General features: G+C 42.2%; 1 protein-coding gene and 2 pseudogenes across 1 annotated transcript in view; 1 reads left to right on the top strand and 2 right to left on the bottom strand.

Annotated features, from left to right (window-relative positions):
• On the bottom strand, positions 1-743 carry LOC136306453 (small ribosomal subunit protein uS5 pseudogene; annotated as a pseudogene).
• Positions 744-12,044: 11,301 nt separating this feature from the next.
• LOC136306452 (small ribosomal subunit protein uS5 pseudogene) lies at positions 12,045-16,375 on the bottom strand (annotated as a pseudogene).
• Positions 16,376-17,965: 1,590 nt separating this feature from the next.
• LOC136337564 (aldehyde oxidase 4-like) overlaps positions 17,966-21,284 on the top strand; it is an 88,587-nt gene continuing 85,268 nt past the window's right edge. The window contains exon 1 of the mRNA XM_066278903.1: positions 17,966-18,073. Coding sequence (XP_066135000.1) covers positions 18,020-18,073 — 54 coding nt within the window. The 5' untranslated portion in view covers positions 17,966-18,019. The remainder of the gene's footprint in view (positions 18,074-21,284) is intronic.

Raw genomic sequence — 21,284 nt, 5'->3', positions numbered from 1 at the left:
CTAAGAAACTCTGCGGTGGGTCTTTATAATATGGTCAGTGCATTCCAGATAGAAAGACTTGGTAAATAGTCTCTTTCCAGAGGTCAGGGGTGAGATAGCTATAGGTCTTAGAGATGACATTAAAGGTGGCCTTGGAGAAGTTGCTCAGGATGGCCATTGTGTCAATACTGGCCATCAACAGCAGTTTCTTGGGCACAAGGGCTGAGACAATGCTAATGCCCTTAGGGACACAAATGAGGCACACAAGCATGGAGCCACAGTGGTGAATCACCTACAAGGGACAGTGTAGGGCTTACCGGTCTTGTTTCCCTGGTAGCCTTGCAGCACAGGGACAACAGAGAGCTTGGCCAAAATGATGGCCCCATAAACGGCAGTGGCTATTTCATTTGAGCACTTAACACCCAGATAACATGTCCATTTTAGTCCCCAATGGTGACAAATGCCTTGAACCTGTGTCTGCTTTTGCACAGGCATAATCTTCAAAATCTAATTTTTGAGGGTTGCCTCAGGACAAAGCCAATGATCTCAGGTTCCTTGATGGGCAGGGAGAAGACATAGATCTTTTTCAGGGACTTGATCTTTATATCCTTGACCAGGTAGGTAATCCAGCTTGGTGACGGTTGATCCACTCCTTGTCCTTGTCCTTGCTTTGACGAGTTGGTGGCCTTGGCTATGACCTCAGCCCAAAATTCTACTGCCAAATACTCCATAGAAGCCAGTGCAGTCTCCCATTCCAGGACCATCAGAGCCTTAGGGGTCACCAGCCTCTCTCTGTCACACTGTGTTGTCTGCTATTTTGTTTTCCAGGAGAAGTCTTTATTTATTTTTGGTAAATGCCTACTTCCCATTAAAGTCAAGAATTTTAACTTCTAAACTGACTGCAGTTTACTCATGCTATTAAGAACCTCAAAAAATGACACTAATGTCAAACGATCTAAAACATAGATCATTTTTTAAAAAGAAGTGTATTTGTCATGATTTAAATGTGTTAATTCTCTATCGTTAATGCTATACCAGAAAAAAAAATCACTTAGTTTATCTTAGCTAAAGTAAGTATTGTATACATTTAGTATGCCAAAAGAACTAGAAATTCTTTTACTTTATCTGCAAAAATAGTAAATAGCTGTTTGGAAAGAGAACAAGCTTACACTTAACAGTCCTGATTCCAGACAATCCAGTTCCTCCCATATGTCACTGGAGCCTTTCAAGCTGCACCTCCCACCCCCCAGCCTCCAGCACTGGAGCCCAGAGCAAGTGAGCCTCTCAGGGAGTAAGTTTGTTTGGGGGCCCTTTACAAGGAACACCTGGAACTCCAGCAGCCCTCTGTCTCACTCAGCCACAGTCCCCTCTGGTTTTCACAGCCAGAAGTTACGGGGACTCCTCAGCACTGGAACCCCGGGCTGGGAGCCTGATGTGGGCTGTGATCCCTGGCTTCTCAGGGGGGACCTCTGCAGCTGAGATGTCCCTCCCAATTCTTAACCGCCACACGTGGGTGTGGGACCAGCCTGTTCCTTATCTCCGTTCCTCTCACCAGCCTCAACGTGGCTCTTCTGTATATTAATTATAGGACTTGTGTTCAACTAGATTTCAGGCAGCTCTCAGTTACAGTTGTTCTGTAATGTAGTTGTAATTTTCTTGTGGGTATGGGAGGACACGAGTATCGCACTTATCTTACTCTACCATCTTAACCAAAAGCCACGAATGGCCTGTTTAAAATTCAATCCAAACTTTGACTAGATTTTGTTTTTTGTATTCCTGATATAAGAACCCCACTCTGCTCAATTCACGAGATGAAAAACGAGGTAACAAGCTTAGTTAACAGAACAGCCCAGATTGAAGATAGGATTAGTGAAATAGAAGACAAACAACTTGAGGCACAACAGAGAGAAGAAGAAAGAGACTCAAAAATAATAAAAAACGAGAAAGCCCTACAGGAATTGTCTGACTCCATCAGAAGAATACATAAGAATATAGGTATTATCAGAGGGAGAAGAGAAAGAAAATGGAATGGAGAATATACTCAAACAAACAATAGACGAGAACTTCCCAAGCCTGTGGAAGAACTAAAGCCTCAAATTCAAGAAGCAAACAGAACACCAAGTTTCTTACCCCAACAAACCCACTCCAAGGCACATCATATAAGATGACACAAACCAATGACAAAGAAAAAATTCTCAAGGTAGCCAGGGAAAAGAAGAGTACAACATATAAAGGAACGGTCTATTAGATTAATCATCAGATTTCTCAGCAGAAACTCTACAAGCTAGAAGAGAGTGGACCCCAATATTTAAAGCCCTGAAAGAGAGGAACTTTCAGCCAAGAATACTATACCATCAAGCTATCCTTCAAGTACAAAGGAGATATAAAAACATTCACAAATACAGAAAAGATGAGGAATTATATCATGCAGAAAGGCCCCACTCCAGGAATACTAAAGGGGTTTTTCCAACCAGATTCAAGAACAACAAGAAAACAGCACAACAAGTAAACAGCTCCAAGAAGAACACAATAAAACCAAACTTAAACCTGTGGACAACAAAGGAAAAAAAAAAAGGGGGGAGAGGATGGAGATTAACCAGTAGCAAAGGACGATGAAGTGCAGAAATACTCATAAGATAGGGTACTACAATGAATATGGTAGGCTACCTCTTTTCATTACTTAATGGTACCACCCTTGAAAAAACCACCACAAAAAACACTTGACTTAAAAAGGTAGCAACAGAGGAAAGAAGTATGGAACACCAAACAAACAAAACAAATGATAGAAAAACAAAAGAGAAGAATCAAACAGATACAAAACTAACAGAAAGCAATTATAAAATGGCGAGTAGGGAACCCAAAGTGTCAATAATTACACTAAATGTAAATGGATTAAAATTACCAATAAAAAGACACAGAGTAGCAGAATGGATTAAAAAAGAAAATCCAACTATATGCTGCCTACAAGAAACACATATAAGCAACAAGGATAAAAAGAAATTCAAAGTGAAAGGCTGGAAAAACAATACTCCAAGCAAACAACACCCAAAACAAAAGCAGGGCTTAGCAATACTCATATCTAATAATGCCTGACTACAAGACTGAAAAAGTACTCAGAGACAAAATTAGGTCATTTCATACTGATTAATGGGGAAGCTGAATCAAGAAGACATAACAATCCTTAATATATATTGCACCAAACCAAGGAGCACCAAAATATATAAGACAGCTACTTATTGACCTTAAAACAAAACTAACAAAAATACAATCATACTTGGAGACCTCAATACACCACTGACGGCTCTAGATCGGTCATCAAAACAGAGAATCAATTAAAGATTATAGTGGCCTTAAACGAAATACTAGACCACCTGGATATGATAGACATCTAAGGAGACACTTCATCCCAAAAGCGACAGATGTACAACATTTTTCTCTAGTGTACATGGAACCATTCTCAAGAATTGACCATATGTTGGGCCACAAAGACAATATCAGCAAATTTAGAAAAATTGAAATTGTACCAAGCATATTTTTCTGATCATAAAGCCTTGAAACTAGAATTCAACTGCAAAAAAGAGGGGGGGAAAACCCACAAAAATGTGGAAACTAACAACATACTTCTAAAAACATGAATGGGTCAAAGAAGAAATAAGCGCAGAGATCAAAAGATATATACAGACAAATTGAAAATGAAATACGACATATCAGAATCTCTGGGATGCAGCAAAAGCAGTATAAGAGGAAAGTTCATATCACTTCAGGCCTATAGAACAAACAATGAGAGAGCCGAGTAAACCACTTAACTTCACACCTTAAGGAACTAAGAAAAAGAAGAACAACGACAACCCAAAACCAGCCGAGAAGAGATAATAAAGTCAGAGCAGAAATAACATGAAATAGAGAACAGAAAAACCTATAGAAAAAATCAATAAAACAAGGAGCTGGTTCTTTGAAAAGATCAACCAAAATTGACAAGACTCACCAAGGAAAAAAGGCACAGGACTCAAATCAAATAAAATCCAAAATGAAAGAGGAGAGATCACCACAGACATCATAGATATACAAGAATGTATTGTAGAACACTATGAAAAATTATATACCACCAAATACAACAATCTAGAAGAAATGGATAAATTCCTAGAACAATACAACCTTCCTAGACTGAGTCATGAAGAAGCAGAAAGCCTAAACAGACCAATCAGCAGGGAGGAAATAGAAAAAACTATTAAAAACCTCCCCAAAAATAAAAGTCCAGGCCCAGACGGTTATACTAGTGAATTCTATCAAACATTCAAAGAAGACTTGGTTCCTATTCTACTCAAAATCTTCCAAAAAATTGAAGAAGAAGCAATACTTCCAAACACATTTTATGAGGCCAACATAACCCTCATACCAAAACCTGGCAAGGATGGCACAAAGAAAGAAAACTACAGACCAATATCTCTAATGAATACAGATGCTAAAATACTAAACAAAATACTGGCAAACCGAATACAACAACATATTAAAAATATAATACATCATGATCAAGTGGGATTCATCCCAGAATCTCAAGGATGGTTCAACATACGCAAAACGGTTAACGTAATACACCATATCAACAAAACAAAGAACAAAAACCACATGATCTTATCAATAGATGCAGAAAAGGCTTTTGATAAAATACAACACAATTTTATGTTTAAGACTCTCAACAAAATGGGTATAGAAGGAAAATATCTCAACATGATAAATGACATATATGATAAACCATCAGCCAACATCATATTAAACGGCATAAAACTGAGGATTTTCTACCTTAAATCAGGAACAAGACAGGGTTGTCCACTCTCTCCACTCTTATTCAACGTGGTGCTAGAAGTTCTGGCCAGAGCAATCAGACAAGACAAAGAAATAAAAGGCATCCATATCGGAAGAGAACAAGTAAAGGTATCACTTTTTGCTGATGATGTGATCCTATACATCGAAAACCCGAAGGACTCCACAAAAAGATTATTAGAAACAATAAACCAGTACAGTAAGGTTGCAGGATACAAAATTAACATACAAAAGTCCATAGCCTTTGTATATGCCAACAATGAAATATTAGAAAACGAACTCAAAAAAATAATCCCCTTCACGATTGCAACAAAAAAAATAAAATACCTAGGAATAAACATAACAAAGAATGTAAAGGACCTTTATAATGAAAATTACAAAGCATTGTTAAGGGAAATCAAAAAAGATACAATGAGGTGGAAAAATATTCCTTGCTCTTGGATAGGAAGAATAAATATAATCAACATGGCCATATTACCCAAAGCAATATACAAATTTAATGCAATTCCCATCAAAATTCCTATGAGATTTTTTAAAGAAATGGAACAAAAAATCATCAGATTTATATGGAACTATAAAAAACCCCGAATAGCCAAAACAATCCTAAGGAAAAAGAATGAAGCTGGGGGCATTACAATACCTGACTTCAAACTATAATTATAGGGCCACGATAATCAAAACAGCATGGTATTGGCAGAAAAATAGATACTCAGACCAATGGAAACAGAATAGAAGCCCAGAAATAAAACCACATATATATGGTCAAATATCTTTGATAAAGGGGCCAACAACACACAATGGAGAAAAGAAAGCCTCTTCAACAAATGGTGTTGGGAAAACTGGAAAGCCACATGCAAAAGAATGAAACTCGACTACAGCCTGTCCCCGTGTACTAAAAATTAATTCAAAATGGATCAAAGACCTAAATATAAGACCTCAAACAATAAAGTACATGAAAGAAGACATAGGTACTAAAATCATGGACCTGGGTTTTAAAGAACATTTTATGAACTTGACTCCAATGGCAAGAGAAGTGAAGGCAAAGATAAATGAATGGGACTACATCAGAATAAAAAGTTTTTGCTCAGCAAGAGAAACTGATATCAAAATAAACAGACAGCCAACTAAATGGGAAATGATATTTTCAAACAACAGCTCAGATAAGGGCCTAATATCCAAAATTTACAAAGAACTCATAAAACTCAACAACAAACAAACATACAATCCAATAAAAAATGGGAAGAGGACATGAACAGACACTTCTCCCAGGAAGAAATACAAATGGCCAACAGATATATGAAAAGATGCTCAGCTTCATTAGTTATTAGAGAAATGCAAATCAAAACTACAATGAGATACCACCTCACCCCTGTTAGATTAGCTATTATCAACAAGACGGGTAATAGCAAATGTTGGAGAGGCTGTGGAGAAAAAGGAACCCTCATTCACTGTTGGTGGGACTGTAAAGTAGTACAACCATTATGGAGGAAACTATGGTGGTTCCTCAAAAAACTGCAAATAGAACTACCTTATGACCCAGCAATCCCTCTACTGGGTATATACCCCAAAACCTCAGAAACATTGATACGTGAAGACACATGTAGCCCCATGTTCATTGCAGCACTGTTCACAGTGGCCAAGACATGGAAACAACCAAAAAGCCCTTCAAAAGAAGACTGGATAAAGAAGATGTGGCACATATACACTATGGAGTACTACTCAGCCATAAGAAATGATGACATCAGATCATTTACAGCAAAATGGTGGGATCTTGATAACATTATAAGGAGTGAAATAAGTAAATCAGAAAAAAACAAGAACTACATGATTCCATACATTGGTGGAACATAAAAACGAGACTAAGAGACATGGACAAGAGTGTGGTGGTTACCAGGGGTGGGGGGAGGGAGGACATGGGAGGGCGGGAGGGAGAGAGTTAGGGGGAGGGGGAGGGGCACAGAGAACTAGATAGAGGGTGGCGGAGTACAATCTGACTTTGGGCGAGGGGTATGCAACATAATTTAATGACAAAATAACGTAGACATGTTTTCTTTGAATATATGTACCCTGATTTATTAATGTCATCCCATTACCATTAATAAAAATATATTTAAAAAACAAAACAAAACAAAAAAACAATGCAATGGCAAATGGATGTATGTTCTGCTTTCCAGAAAGGAATGTTTTGTTGGGTGCCTGCTGGTTGCAGGTAAAAGAGTTTAACTGAAGCAGATCTCTGATTTCCAAGTGTAGGAAAGCTATAATTCCTTCCTTGAAGCTCAGTTCAATGGGCCAGCCTTCACTTGAGAATTTTATGACCAGTGGCCTGAGCCTGTCATACTGAGAGTATGACAGTATTCCACCGTGGCAGGAGGGCTGCCCTTGTTTTCAGAATATCTGCTGGCTACGCGCTGGACAGAGTAAGGTGGAGGCTGGACCTAGACAATCAGTCAAGAAAAACTGAAGGGAAAGCCTGGGGTGTGTGCCAGAGGAGTTGCCCCGGTGTGAGTGCAGCTGGTTTGCACTAGTTGAGCTGAATTGTCACTTAAATTGTTAGTGTTATACTTTTTAGCTCAAACACTGAATGAGCCATGTGGCAGATCTGTCTGCTTCCCACCTGGAAAAACCAGCATACGGATTACATTCATTCTCTTTCCATAGCAGCGGGTATTGAATTTAGACAGCTAATTCTTACCTTTGTGTGTCTCCTTATAACTTCCTGTATATATAACTCTTGTATACACATATATGTCAGAAAACGGCAAATGATTGTCACTATAAAATGCAGAAAGCTGAATGTCGCAATGTGGGGGGAAAAGCTATGGTTAGGCTTGCTCGCTGGTTTACTGACTGCGAACACTTTGCTTAGTTAGCGTGTGAGCACATGGCAGTGCCACGTGTGTGTAGTCTATGTAAGACTATGGGTGCTTTCCCTTGGGGCGATGCTCCCAGATAGTTCTCCCATCACTACAAGGTTAGGTTTTCCTGATCCCTTGCTCTTCACTGAGAAAATCTGTTTTTCCTTTGTTTGCTCACCTGTCTTTGAGAACCTCCAATAATCATGTAACGACCCAATGCTTTCTGGGTCAGTAGTTTTTCTACTGTCTGCTTGAATCCAAAGTGGACTTGCCTGGCCTTGGCCACTGGCATCACATCTGGCATAGTGGGTAGGATTTGGATCAGATTGCTATGGAGCCATCAACATCTTCGAAGTATGAGGTACAGGAGTGGTCATTGTTCTCCTACATACGGTTTCCTGTGGTAGTCCATTTGGAGGCCATGGGCTGGTGTTGTTATTGTTATAGACCTGCAAGAACAGACTGAGCACCAATGATGGCGTGAACTAGAATCAGAATAAGAGAAGGACTCTGACCAGGTTCAGGAGCTGCACTGCGGGTGCAGGCTGAAGACCAATGGCACCTGGAGATAGAATGGTCACTGGAGAAAGAAGTATGGTTCTGTGAGCTACAGTTTTCACTAAAAGCTGAACATTGGCAGTAACAATTGTTGGAAAAACAACTGCAGGTTCAAGAATTCTACTCTCAGCTTCAGGCCGAGAGCCGGCAGCCACAGGAGCCAAAGCAGGTGCTGAAGACAGAGCTGTACTTGTGCCAGTGGAGTGGGTCTGAGTTGGCAGGAGCAGGCATTTCCAAATCCTCCTCTTCTGAGGAGGAGGTTTGGCCTAAACTGCCATCTGCAGACTCAGAGCCCAGTTGTTGGTTGACCAGAACGTAAACCCAGCAGCCAAGAACATCTCAGGGGCAGGCACAGCCCCTACACAGGTAGTGGAGCATACTGTGGTCTGACCCGACACCCAGGCAGAGCTGATGGAGTTGGGGGCACAATTCAGGAAGAAACACACTGAGCTTCTGGCAGCCTGCTTGCGGTGGTTGTGGGACATAGGGGGTGGATGGCATCATGCTCTCCAGAACAGAGATGGAGAAATTGGCTGCCATTACCACACACTCCCCCTTGAGGCAGCATCTTCAGATCTGCCATGACAACCCTGGAAACCATACCCTATTAGAATGGGTGATGGCTGCCATTTGTACAGTCTGGCAGAATGCTGGAGACTTGCCGGGGGCAGTGAGTCAGTGGCAGTGCTACAGTGAGCTTCCCCAGGTCCTTTGGGAACTAGGTATGAAGAATGCTGCTTTCAACCCAAGGTCCCGTGGGCCAGATGAGGAAGTGTTTACAGCCAGGATGAGAGACCTTATTCTCTGAAGCACCCTTTCATCCCTTTCTGGGTGGCTATCTTGAGCCCCTATGTGGGATGTCCCATTAACACAGTTACACAGTTGGTAGCAGATTTGGGGGAGCTAGAGGCAGCACAGAATCATAAGGCTGTGCGGGCTGCTGCCATGATGCCCCCCACACACCAACTAACAAGAGAAATGGGCCAGTAAAGGTTACCTGAACACAATTGTGGGTAGATTTGATTGTGGCTGGAGCAGATAAGGAGAAATTAGATGGTAAGTCTAATAAAATCCTGCTAGTGTTTTGGCAGCAGCTTATGACATAAAGGAGGTTTCAGCCACTGAAAAAGCAGGGGAAGCAGACAGCCCAGCAGCTGCCAAGAATATGGCTGGAGTGCTGGTTGCAAGATTACTTGTTGTAGACAGCTGTGAAAGAGGAGGATCCCCCAAACCTGCTATCCCAGTTTGAATGGGGGAAGGCCGAGGACCCATCCGACTGCGATGGGTGAGGGCCAGAGGCCATATGTGAAATCAGCAATGCACATTCTACTGTACAGCAGGTGTTGGCCTTAGACCATAATAGGTGCATTTTGTAGCAGCAGCAGCTATGAGAAATGTCAGGGTGACTTGAGTGTGTTTGAATCCACCAAGCCCCATAAGCTTGCTGAGGAGCTTGTGGCAATGGACAGAGAGCTTCTGGAAAGGTGCTGAGACCTGTTAATAAAGAGCTGTTTGGCTAGTTGCCTGTAATGAACCTTTATCTTGGTGGTTTGCACAGACAGCTGGGCTGCAAATTATAGCCTGATCATCGAGCAGTGTAATGGAGTCTTGGACAGTGACCAGAGGGGGACCCTGGCTCCCTTGCTGAATGGACATGCCATCCACTGCCTGTGTCAAGTACTATGAGAGACCTTGATGGAGGGTACAGGGCACCTGTGGAATCCCTGTTGCACCGGGAAGCTGCTCCCATCCAGTTGCAGAGACACACCAAGGACATTTTCTTCAATGGACAAAATGGACGATACATGCCCTCCCACCTACCATGGGGTAGGGGGCTAGGAGTGGGCCTCCAGTTAACTCTATGTGCAGAGTGCTCAGGGAGACTTGTGAAGGGCACCTTTGTGTTATTGTATAACTTGTGCTGTAGCTGTAATCTCTTTCTATAACGTACCTAACCTCTCGCACAGGGACAATTGCAGAAGACACCTGTCACATAGAATGTGAGCTGAGCAACCCTAAAGGGGTGGAATGTGGGGAAAACAGCTGTGTTAGGCTCTCTTGCTGGTTTACTGGCTGCAAGCACTTTGCTTGATTAATGTGTTAGCTCCTGGCAGCGCCACGTGTGGTTAGTCTCTGTAAGGCTATGGGTGCTTTCCCTTGGGGGCAATGCTCCCAGATTGCTCTCCCGTCACTGCAAGGCGTGGTTTTCCTGATCCTTTGCCCCTCATTGCAAAAAGGTTTTCCTTTGTTTATTTGCACCCCTGTCTTTGGGAGCCTCCAATAAACATGTAATGGCCTGATGCTTTCCTGCTCCGCAGTTTTCTACCGTCTGCCTGAATCCAATGTGGACCCACCTGGCCTCAGCCACCAGCATTACACCCCTCAGCTGAAACTGCAAAGTTGTTATGCCTGCTTTAAATTTAACAGCTCCGTTGAACTAAGCTAAGGTGATTAATAGTGAAAACGGCCCTCTCTTAATGACCTTTTAAGTTTTTTTTTAATTACAATTGACAATATTATATTAGTGTCAGGTGTACAACATAGTGGTTAGACGTTTATTTATCTTACAAAGTAACCCCCCTCATCAGTCTTGCACCCACCTGACCCCATACATAATTATTAGCAATATTATGGGCTATCTTGCCTAAGCTGTCATCCCTTTGATGTTAATGACTTACTCTATGATACTTTGCATATATAATGAAAGGATTTAAAGCTAAGAAAATATCTTTTGAACTAATTACGCTGTGAAGATGTCATCTTGTGCTTTTGGTTTGTCTTAAACGAACAAGCACTGAAAAAAATTGGGAAATCCTATTCTGTGTAATACATATTCACTTTTTAGGTAACTTTTGACCCTACCAAATCAAATGTTAGTGAATTCTAGTTATCCATCTATACATTTTCTCTTATGTAGATAAGAGATTGTTAAATGAAGAATTTGATAGTCTAAATATAAGTTGTTTTACTTGTTATGTTTAGCTTTTTACTCTTATTACAGATGAATCCTTCTTTAATTTCCCTATTCCTCCACTGACTACTAGATTTTAAAGATTATATACATCTTTGATTTTTTGGGGGGGGGACAAAAAATGACCTTTTAATTTAAGATAACTTTATACTAATTTGAATTTGCTTTTACTTATTTTAGCTTTCATTAAAGAAAAAAAATTAAACTTGCAAACAAGTTCACACAGGGAAAAATCAGTAGATTTTATATTTTATTCCTTTGTTGTATGTGCTTTTTTTTTTTTTGAGACAGAGAGGTGGGAGAAGGCAGAGAGATGAGAAGCTTCAACTCGTAGTTATGGCACTTTAGTTGTTCATTGATTGCTTTTCATACGTGCATTGACCAGGTTGCGGGTGGGGGGATGGAGTCCAGCTAAGCCAGTGACCCTTGTTCAAGCCAAGAACCTTGGGCTTTAAGCCAGTGACCATAGGATCATGTTAGTGATCTCATTCTCAAGCCAGTGACCCCGTACTCAATCTGGTTAGCCTACACTCAAGATGGATGAGTACTCGGTCAAGCCAGTGACCACGGGGTTTCAAACCTGGGTTTTGGGCATACCAGGTTGATGCTCTATCCACTGCACCACCACCCAGGAGGCTTATGTGCTATTTTTATAACAGACTATACAAACTTTTAATAATTGTGTTTAATTGTGATGCACCTAAAAAATATTCCCTGCCTTTTGTAGTTTTTCCTTTGTTCCATTTATTTTAACTGACTTAATTCACTTTATATTTCTTGTATAAAATTATGTGGTAGCCACAGCTGGAGGCTTGGTCCTCTGCTAAGAAACTCTGCGGTGGGTCTTTATAATATGGTCAGTGCATTCCAGATAGAAAGACTTGGTGAACAGTCTCTTTCCAGAGGTCAGGGGTGAGATAGCTATAGGTCTTAGAGATGACATTAAAGGTGGCCTTGGAGAAGTTGCTCAGGATGGCCATTGTGTCAATACTGGCCATCAACAGCAGTTTCTTGGGCACAAGGGCTGAGACAATGCTAGTGCCCTTAGGGACACAGATGAGGCACACAAGCATAGAGCCACAGTGGTGAGTCACCTACAAGGGACAGTGTAGGGCTTGCCGGTCTTGTTTCCCTGGTAGCCTTGCAGCACAGGGACAACAGAGAGCTTGGCCAAGATGATGGCCCCATAAACGGCAGTGGCTATTTCATTTGAGCACTTAACACCCAGATAATATGTCCATTTTAGTCCCCAATGGTGACAAATGCCTTGAAACTGTGTCTGCTTTTGCACAGGCATAATCTTCAAAATCTAATTTTTGAGGGATGCCTCAGGACAAAGTCAATGATTCAGGTTCCTTGATGGGCAGGGAGAAGACATAGATCTTCTCCAGGGACTTAATCTTTATATCCTTGACCAGGTGATCCAGCTGGGTGACGGTTGATCCACTCCTTGTCCTTGTCCTTGCTTTGATGAGTTGGTGGCCTTGGCTATGACCTCGGCCCAAATTCTACTGCCAAATACTCCATAGAAGCCAGTGCAGTCTCCTATTCCAGGACCATCAGAGCCTTAGGGGTCACCAGCCTCTCTCTGTCACACTGTGTTATCTGCTATTTTGTTTTCCAGGAGAAGTCTTTATTTATTTTTGGTAAATGCCTACTTCCCATTAAAGTCAAGAGTTTTAACTTCTAAACTGACTGCAGTTTACTCATGCTATTAAGAACCTCAAAAAATGACACTAATGTCAAACGATCTAAAATAGATGATTAAACATAGATCATTTTTTTTAAAATAAAGTGTATTTGTCATGATTCAAATGTGTTAATTCTCTATGGTTAATGCTATACCGGAAAAAAAAACCCACTTAGTTTATCTTAGCTAAAGTAATTATTGTATACATTTAGTATGCCAAAAGAACTAGAAATTCTTTTACTTTATCTGCAAAAATAGTAAATAGCTGTTTGGAAAGAGAGAACAAGCTTACACTTATAGACCTGATTCCAGACAATCCAGTTCCTCCCATATGTGGAGCCTTTCAAGCTGCACCCTCCCACCCCCCAGCCTCCAGCACTGGAGCCCAGAGCAAGTGAGCCTCTCAGGGAGTAAGTTTGTTTGGGGGCCCTTTACAAGGAACACCTGGAACTCCAGCAGCCCTCTGTCTCGCTCAGCCACAGTCCTCTCTGGTTTTCACAGCCAGGAGTTACGGGGACTCCTCAGCACTGGAACCCCGGGCTGGGAGCCTGATGTGGGGCTGTGATCCCCTACTTCTCAGGGGGGACCTCTGCAGCTGAGATGTCCCTCCCAATTCTTAACCGCCACACGTGGGTGTGGGACCAGCTGTTCCTTATCTCCACTCCTCTCACCAGCCTCAGCGTGGCTCTTCTGTATATTAATTATAGGACTTGTGTTCAACTAGATGTCAGGCAGCTCTCAGTTACGGTTGTTCTGTAATGTAGTTGTAATTTTTTTGTAGGTGTGCGAGGACACGAGTATTGCACTTATCTTACTCTACCAACTTAACCAAAAGCCACGAATGGCCTGTTTAAAATTCAATCCAAACTTTGACTAGATTTTGTTTTTTGTATTCCTGATATAAGAACCCCACTCTGAAGGCTGCAAGCATGGATTGCTAAGTGTAAATGATACCTAAAGAGTGGGGGAAAGCCTGGCAAGGTGGAAGCACATCAGCTAAGTATTTCCTGCCACAATAGAAGTGTGACTCCACCCGCCCCCCATAAGTTACAATTTCTGTGGACTTTTGCTTATGAGTTGATGACTCTTTAATTTGTATCTCCAGTCTGGGCCCCGCCTCTGACCTCCAGATTCCTAGATACAACTGACATGCGCACTTTAAACGAAACAAGCAATTCAAACTGGATAATCCCAAGAGGGGATCTTGGTTCTCTTGCCCTGATCCTCAATGTTATGTCCCTACTCTTCCTCTGTACTCCATGCTGAGCCACACTGGCCTTCTTTCCCCTTTCAACAACCAGCTCATTTCTCCTTTGAGGCCACTATACTTGCTGCTCTTTTCCTGTGTCTACTCTTGATGGGTTTATTACCAATCTAAAGGGCTTCACTGGTCAGGGTGTTCTGTTCAAGAATGAGATGTGGTTGTCATTAGATAGTTTTATTTACTTGAAGCAAGCAAAGAAGACAAGATATTCATGTTCAAAGCTGTGTCTTCTCAAAGGGAGGCTTGGCCATTGCTTATCTTATGTACACTATTTGGTAAATTACGCAGTGATTTGTTCTTTGCAGTTGACTACACTTAATCAGCTGCGTCCCTGTTGAGCTTATCTTGTTTACAGTTGTGTCTGCAAAATATTGTGCTACATTTTAGTATTTAGCAAAAATAGCTTTTAGTCAGAATCACCCAGACCTTGAGACTCTTGGTCTGTCTAACAGGCCAAGAACTTAGTTCAAATGCACTCAGGCACTGACTACCCAAAACTAAACTAGTCACTTAAGTTACCTTGTATCCTCTTTACCCTGTTTAGTACATTGCTTACCATTTCTTGAAGTTACCTTTTTTCCCTATAGTTATTCATTATCCTACCACACTGAAATAAATATCATTTCATCTAGTACTTTACAGTGCCCACTGAACTCAAACACACACACCCTACACTCCCTGTGAACAAGGATATTTTCAGGCACATAAATGGTTTTAACAGCTGAGTGATTTTATTTGATACTCATATTCTCGTCATTCATTCCTGAGCAATTTATATGCAAAAATAAAATAAACTTGCAAATCTGTAAAACATAATATGCAATTTTGAACTTCCTTGACTTTACACTAACAGTTCCTTCTGCTAAAAAATGTCCTTTCTCTGCCCTGGCCGGTTGCTCAGTGGATAGAGCTTTGGCCCTGCTTGCGGAAGGCCCAGGATCAATCTCTGGTCAGGGCATACATAAGAAGTGACCATTTGCTTCTCTTCCCCTTCTTCTCCCCCTTCTCTCTCTCTTCCCTTCTCACAGCCAGTGGCTGAATTGGTTCTAGTGTCAACCCTGGGCACTGAGGATAGTAGGGTTGGTCTGAGCATCAGTCCAAAATGGGGGTTGATGGGTAGGTCCCAGTCAGGGTGCATGCAGGAGTGTATCTACTCTACTTTCACTTTAAAAAATGCCCTTTCTTTGTTCCTTTGGTGAATCCTGTTTGGCAAGGAGCCCTCAGAGGGGACCTGTGGAGTAATCAAGGTTGGGGAGTGTGTAGCCCCTCTATCCAGCTGGTCACGTTAGAACTTGGGACTTCAAGGAAGGCTGGATTGGAATCCCTGCAGTGAAATTCTGCCCCAAACATGGAGCCTTCTCTCTTCTCAAGAGAGAGAGCAAAGAAGGCAGCTTTGAATACCCAACAACCCACTCACCACCTCCATTTGAATGTTATAACTCAGACTTCACATATTTAACATGTCCAAATAGAACTTATAATGTAGCCCTGGCCGGTTGGCTCAGTGGTAGAGCGTTGGCCTGGCGTGCGGGGGATCCGGGTTCGATTCCCGGCCAGGGCACACCGGAGAAGCGCCCATTTGCTTCTCCACCCCCCCTCCTTCCTCTCTGTCTCTCTCTTCCCCTCCCGCGGCCAAGGCTCCATTGGAGCAAAGATGGCCCGGGCGCTGGGGATGGCTCCTTGGCCTCTGCCCCAGGCGCTAGAGTGGCTCTGGTCGCAGCAGAGCGACGCCCTGGAGGGGCAGAGCATCGCCCCCTGGTGGGCAGAGCGTGGCCCCTGGTGGGCGTGCCAGGTGGATCTGGGTCGGGCGCATGCAGGAGTCTGTCTGACTGTCTCTCCCCGTTTTCAGCTTCAGAAAAATACAAAAATAATAATAATAATAATAAAATAATGTAAAAGACAGCCCCACTCATGTGCTCAGCTTAAAATCTGTGGAGACATCTTTGACTCCCCCACCCCACAAACCTCAAATACAATCTGTTAGCAAATCTGGCTCCTTCTTACCATTCCTTCCACTGTCACGCTAGTCCAAGCCTCATCATCTGTTGACTGTGCCACTGTCCTAACTTCTAATCTACTCTTTCCTCCTACACTTGCCCTCACCCTTCATTCTCTGTAAAGTAGCCAAAGCAATCTTTTAAAACTTAAAAGAGATTGTGTCACCCTTCCCCCCTTCAAAACCTTCCAATGACTTCCCTACATACTCTGGCCTCTGGCGACTCCTCTGGCCTCATTTTCTATCATGCTTTCACCTGGAGGTTAAGGACACAGACTGTAGAAGACCTCTGCCACCTGTTGCCTGTGTGACATGGGACAAGTTGCTTAAGGTCTCTGTGCCTCAGTTTCTTCATCTCTAAAGAGATAATGATAATATTTACCAAGTTATTGTAGAATTGAAGAACAGTCTCTGGCAAATGGTAAGCCTATGTATATGTACCATATTTTTCTATGTATAAGATGCACCTTTTTTCAAAAATTTTGGGGTCTAAAAACTGGATGCATCTTGTATAGTGGTTGTAGACATTTTTAAACTTGCTTTTCCTGCTTTTCTGTGCAGATGAGGAGTTGTATGAATTTTATGATAAATAAAACTTGAGTTCAATAACTTTATATAATAGTTTTTTTCAAGTTTCAGGCCCCCAAATTAAGGTGCGTCTTATACATGGAAGTGTCTTATACATGGGGAAATGTGGTATATGTATATGTTTATTGTTTGAAGTAGCTTGATATCTTGAAGCCATAAATTTGAAGAAACAAGGATTACCAAAATATATTAAGAAAAGAGAACATAATTTCAAGTTGTTATACATGAATTTTAAAGACACATTTTTATGAAGGTTTTAGTTGCATGCATGGTGGAATCTTCCCTTTGCCTCCCCGCCCCCTGATTGTTTTGTTCAAAGTAACAATTTCTTTAGAGAGTCACAGAGGTAGAAACGAGCCATGGAAGAAGTGAGCCAGCTGGGCTGCATGGGCTCAGGAAACAAGTTACAGAGGCAAAAGAAAAGCTGTTGGAGTTTAGGAGAGAGAAAGGGAAAGGTTTGCGCCTTGAGGCAAGAAAGGGGGAGGAAAGGCACAGGCATGCTAGAGAGAAAGAAAGAGAGAGACAGAGAGAGAGAGAGAGAGAGAGAGAGAGAGAAAGCACTCTGAGGCTTAGCATGTGGTTGTATAGTAGATAGAGCATCGACCTGGAGTGCTGAGGTCACTGGTTCAAAACTTCAGACTTAATTGGTCAAGGAAGCAATGGCTATGAGTTGATGCTTCCTGCTTGTCCATCCCCCATTTCTCTCTCTCTCTCCTAACTCTAAAATTCAATAAATAAAATCTTTAAAAAATAATTTAAAAGAAAAAAAAGCATGCTGAGAAAAGAAGGAATTTCCTTTGCCCTTTAATGCAGAACGAAAGAAAGAAAGAAAGAAAGAAAGAAAGAAAGAAAGAAAGAAAGAAAGAAAGAAAGAAAGAAAGAGAAAGGGAGAAAGAAAGAAAGAAACTTGAGAATTAGTTTCATGAGTTTTAATAGTGTTGTATTGATTGATGGCTTGGTTAGTTTAAAAATAATAACAGCCTATGTAACAGTCACTTTTTATTTATTGTCCCTGGCTTCAAACACTTTCTTCTAGAAAACCAGTCTTGGACTCCAAAGGAAACCAGCTGAGATGCTGACTTGACTCATTCCTGGGTAAGAAGGAAACAGGGTGCTGCCAAGAGCTGTTTGAAGTGCGTTGCGGGCTGGGCGGACAGACAGCCCTGATTGGTGCCTCTATCTGGCAGTGTGGCTATAAGGCACTGCTGCAGCTTGGGCTTTTCCAAAACTGATTGGCATCCAGGTTTTGGCTGTCAAATATCAGCTCTTTAGGACAATCTTTCATTGTGCTGACATGATGTCTTCTCCCCATTCTGATGAGCTGATTTTTTTTGTGAATGGAAAAAAGGTAAGTTTATGAGATGATTAATATGAATTTTTTATACCACAAACAAAAGCTAAGCTAATTTCTTCCTCTATGGTGCCATTTCTTATTTAACCTCTGTCTTCTCTCTTTTTCAAGTCATATATAGTGGTATAAACTTAAACATGGGTCATTCATTCAAGCTTTAGTGCAAAATTATGAAAGCATGGGTGTCTTTGCTTGCTCTTAACTTTTCTTTTGGACTCTCTAAGGAACTCTTATTTTTATTTGTTAGATTACAATGGGAGTGAATTCTGACATTGGTATGAAAAACTATGTCATTCCTTCCTTTACTTGGATATTAGCTCTACTCAGGTTCACCAATGTTCTTTTAATAGAAGGCATATATGGGCCCTGGCCGTTAGCTCAGTGTTAGAGCATCAACCCGAAGTGTGGAAGTTCCTTTTTTGATTTCTGCTCAGGGCACACGGGAGAAGGAACCATCTGCTTAGTCTCTCTTACCCCGTTCTCTTCTTTCTCTCTCTCTCTCTTTCCCTCCCCCAGACATGGCTCAACTAGTTTGGTATGAGCACATTGCCCAGGCACTGATGTTGGCTCTGTGGAGCCTCTGCCTCAGGTGCTAAAAATAGCCTGTTTGTCAGCAGCCCCAGATGGGGTTGCCAGTTGGATCCCCGTCAGGGTGCAAACGGGAGTCTGTCTCTCTATCTCCCCTCCTCTCACTTAAAAAAAAAAGGCACATGTAGGCCCTGGCTGGTTAGCTCAGTGGTAGAGCGTCGGCCTGGTGTGCAGGAGTCCCGGGTTTGATTCCCGGCCAGAGCACGCAGGAGAAGCACCCATCTGCTTCTTCACCCCTCCCCCTCTCCTTCCTCTCTGTCTCTCTCTTCCCCTCCTGCAGCCAAGGCTCCATTGGAGCAAAGTTGGCCCAGGCGCTGAGGATGGCTCTGTGGCCTCTGCCTCAGGCACTAGAATGGCTCTGATTGTGACAGAGCGACGCCCCAGATAGGCAGAGCATCGTCCCCTGGTGGGCATGCTGGGTGGATCCCGGTCGGGCACATGCAGGAGTCTGTCTGACTGCCTCCCCATTTCCAGCTTCAGAAAAATACAAAAAAAAAAAAAAGGCACATGTAACATTAAGGATGATAATAGCAAAGAATAATTTTGTTTTGCCTTAATAAATTCACTCAGATTAATAAATTAACTTAAATACGCACTTCTTCATTTTGGGGGGGATTTTTCTAAAGTAAGAATTGGGGGTCAGAACTCCCACATGCATCTGACCAGGATCCACCCAGCATGCCCAATAGGAGGCAATGCTCTGCCCATCTGGGACGTTGCTCCGTTGCAACTGGAACCATTCTAGTGCCTGAGATGGAGGCCATGGAGCCATACTCTGCGCCTGGGCCTACTTTGCTCCAATGGAGCCTCAGCTGCTGTAGGGGAAGAGAGAGATAGAGAGAAAGGAGAAGGGGAAGGATGGAGAAGCTGATGGGTGCTTCTCCTCTGTGTCCTGGCTGGGAATTGAACCCTGGACTTCCACATGCCTGGGTGATACTCTACCACTGAGCAAACTGGCCAGAGCCAGCACCTCTTCTTGAGCAATGGTGGAGGAGGTGTGGCAGCTGATGCTCAGTTGTTTTCAAGCCTGTACTTGTATGGGCAAAATGAATAAATGAAAAGTCTGAGGAGCTTTGGGACAATTAGGAAAAAACTAGTAAAATATTAAAATAGGAAATAGTTTTGGAAAGTCAGTGGTGTTAACAATTTTACTTCTCAAGCCTCAGTTGAACCAGATTACTGATGTTCTTCCCTAGAGAAAACAGCTCTTTAATCAAGGCAAAAATTCTTGGGAATTTTGTCTATCAAACAGCAGAGGAACATCAATTTTAGGAAACCTATGAACTGAAAAAGCAAAAAGTGAAAGAAAAAGAAAGGAACAACAACAACAAAAAAGTCTGGCTTTAGTAATGCTGTTTACCATTAGGTCTGGATCTTGAATGACTGTAAGCCAACTGAAATATCAGAAAAGAAATTGCTGAGTGACAATTTATAAAAAATAAGTTCAAATGATAAGAACGTTTCCAAGTTCCAGGAAAAAAGACTTTGTTGCTTTGCCTTGGCTGGTAAACAAAACCACTTATCCTTTAATATCACATTAGAATGATGATTCCCTCTCCAAGTCTCCAATCATTTGAATTCACAATTGATATTTTAGTGTGTATTGCCGGTAGCCAAGGCCAGGCAGGTTCACATTGGATTTGGGCAGACGGTAGAAAAAATGCAGAGCCCAAAAGAGTTGGACCATCCCATTTAATAAAATCTCACAACACACAGGCAGCGGAAACAGCCTCTCAGGCAAACAAACAGCAAAATGGCCCTCACACTGGCGAATGGGCAATCCCAGTATCTGCAATCCCCCTGAGTGCAAACACCATAGCTTTATATAGGCCATACACACATGGCACTGCCACGAGGTCACGCACTACTCAGGCAAAGTGCTTATACCTGGTAACGCCGGGAGCAAGCCGAACACAGCTGCCCAATATGGTGTGTTTACCTTTCTCTGTTTTACAAATTTCCTTTTTATTTTTTATTTATTTATTTATTTATTTGCAGAGACAGTGAGTCAGAGAGAGGGATAGACAGGGACAGACAGACAGGAACGGAGAGAGATGAGAAGCATCAATCATTAGTTTTTCATTGCGCATTGCAACACCTTAGTTGTTCATTGATTGCTTTCTCATATGTGCCTTGACCACGGGCCTTCAGCAGACCGAGTAACTCCTTGTTGGAGCCAGCGACCTTGGGTTCAAGCTGGTGAGCTTTTGCTCAAACCAGTTGAGCCCGCGCTCAAGCTGGCGACCTTGAGGTCTCGAACCTGGGTCCTCTGCATCCCAGTTCGACGTTCTATCCACTGCGCTACCGCCTGGTCAGGCTGTTTTACAAATTTCTAAGTCAAGTTATAGATGGCGAAATAATCTGGGTGTGTTCATTGTGATTTTTGTGGTTATTTTTCTATCCTTTTGAGCCAGGAGCACAGAGGTGAGCAGAGCACACGCCTCCATCAATGGCACGTCATCATCATGGTCTGGACGAGGCTCTTCTGCTTCTTATATTTTCTTTTTATTTCCTTCTTTCACATGCATCCACTCTTGTGCATTTTAAATATACATCCTTGCCATTAATTTCCGTGCAGTTATTGAGAAATATAGATTTATCCTTGGAATATATGCAGTTG

The sequence above is a fragment of the Saccopteryx bilineata genome, chromosome 5 (genome assembly GCF_036850765.1).
Source record: "Saccopteryx bilineata isolate mSacBil1 chromosome 5, mSacBil1_pri_phased_curated, whole genome shotgun sequence".
Taxonomy (NCBI): Eukaryota; Metazoa; Chordata; class Mammalia; order Chiroptera; family Emballonuridae; genus Saccopteryx; species Saccopteryx bilineata.
The sequence above is the reverse complement of the archived record's forward strand: the minus strand, read 5'-3'. Positions and strand labels throughout refer to the sequence as shown.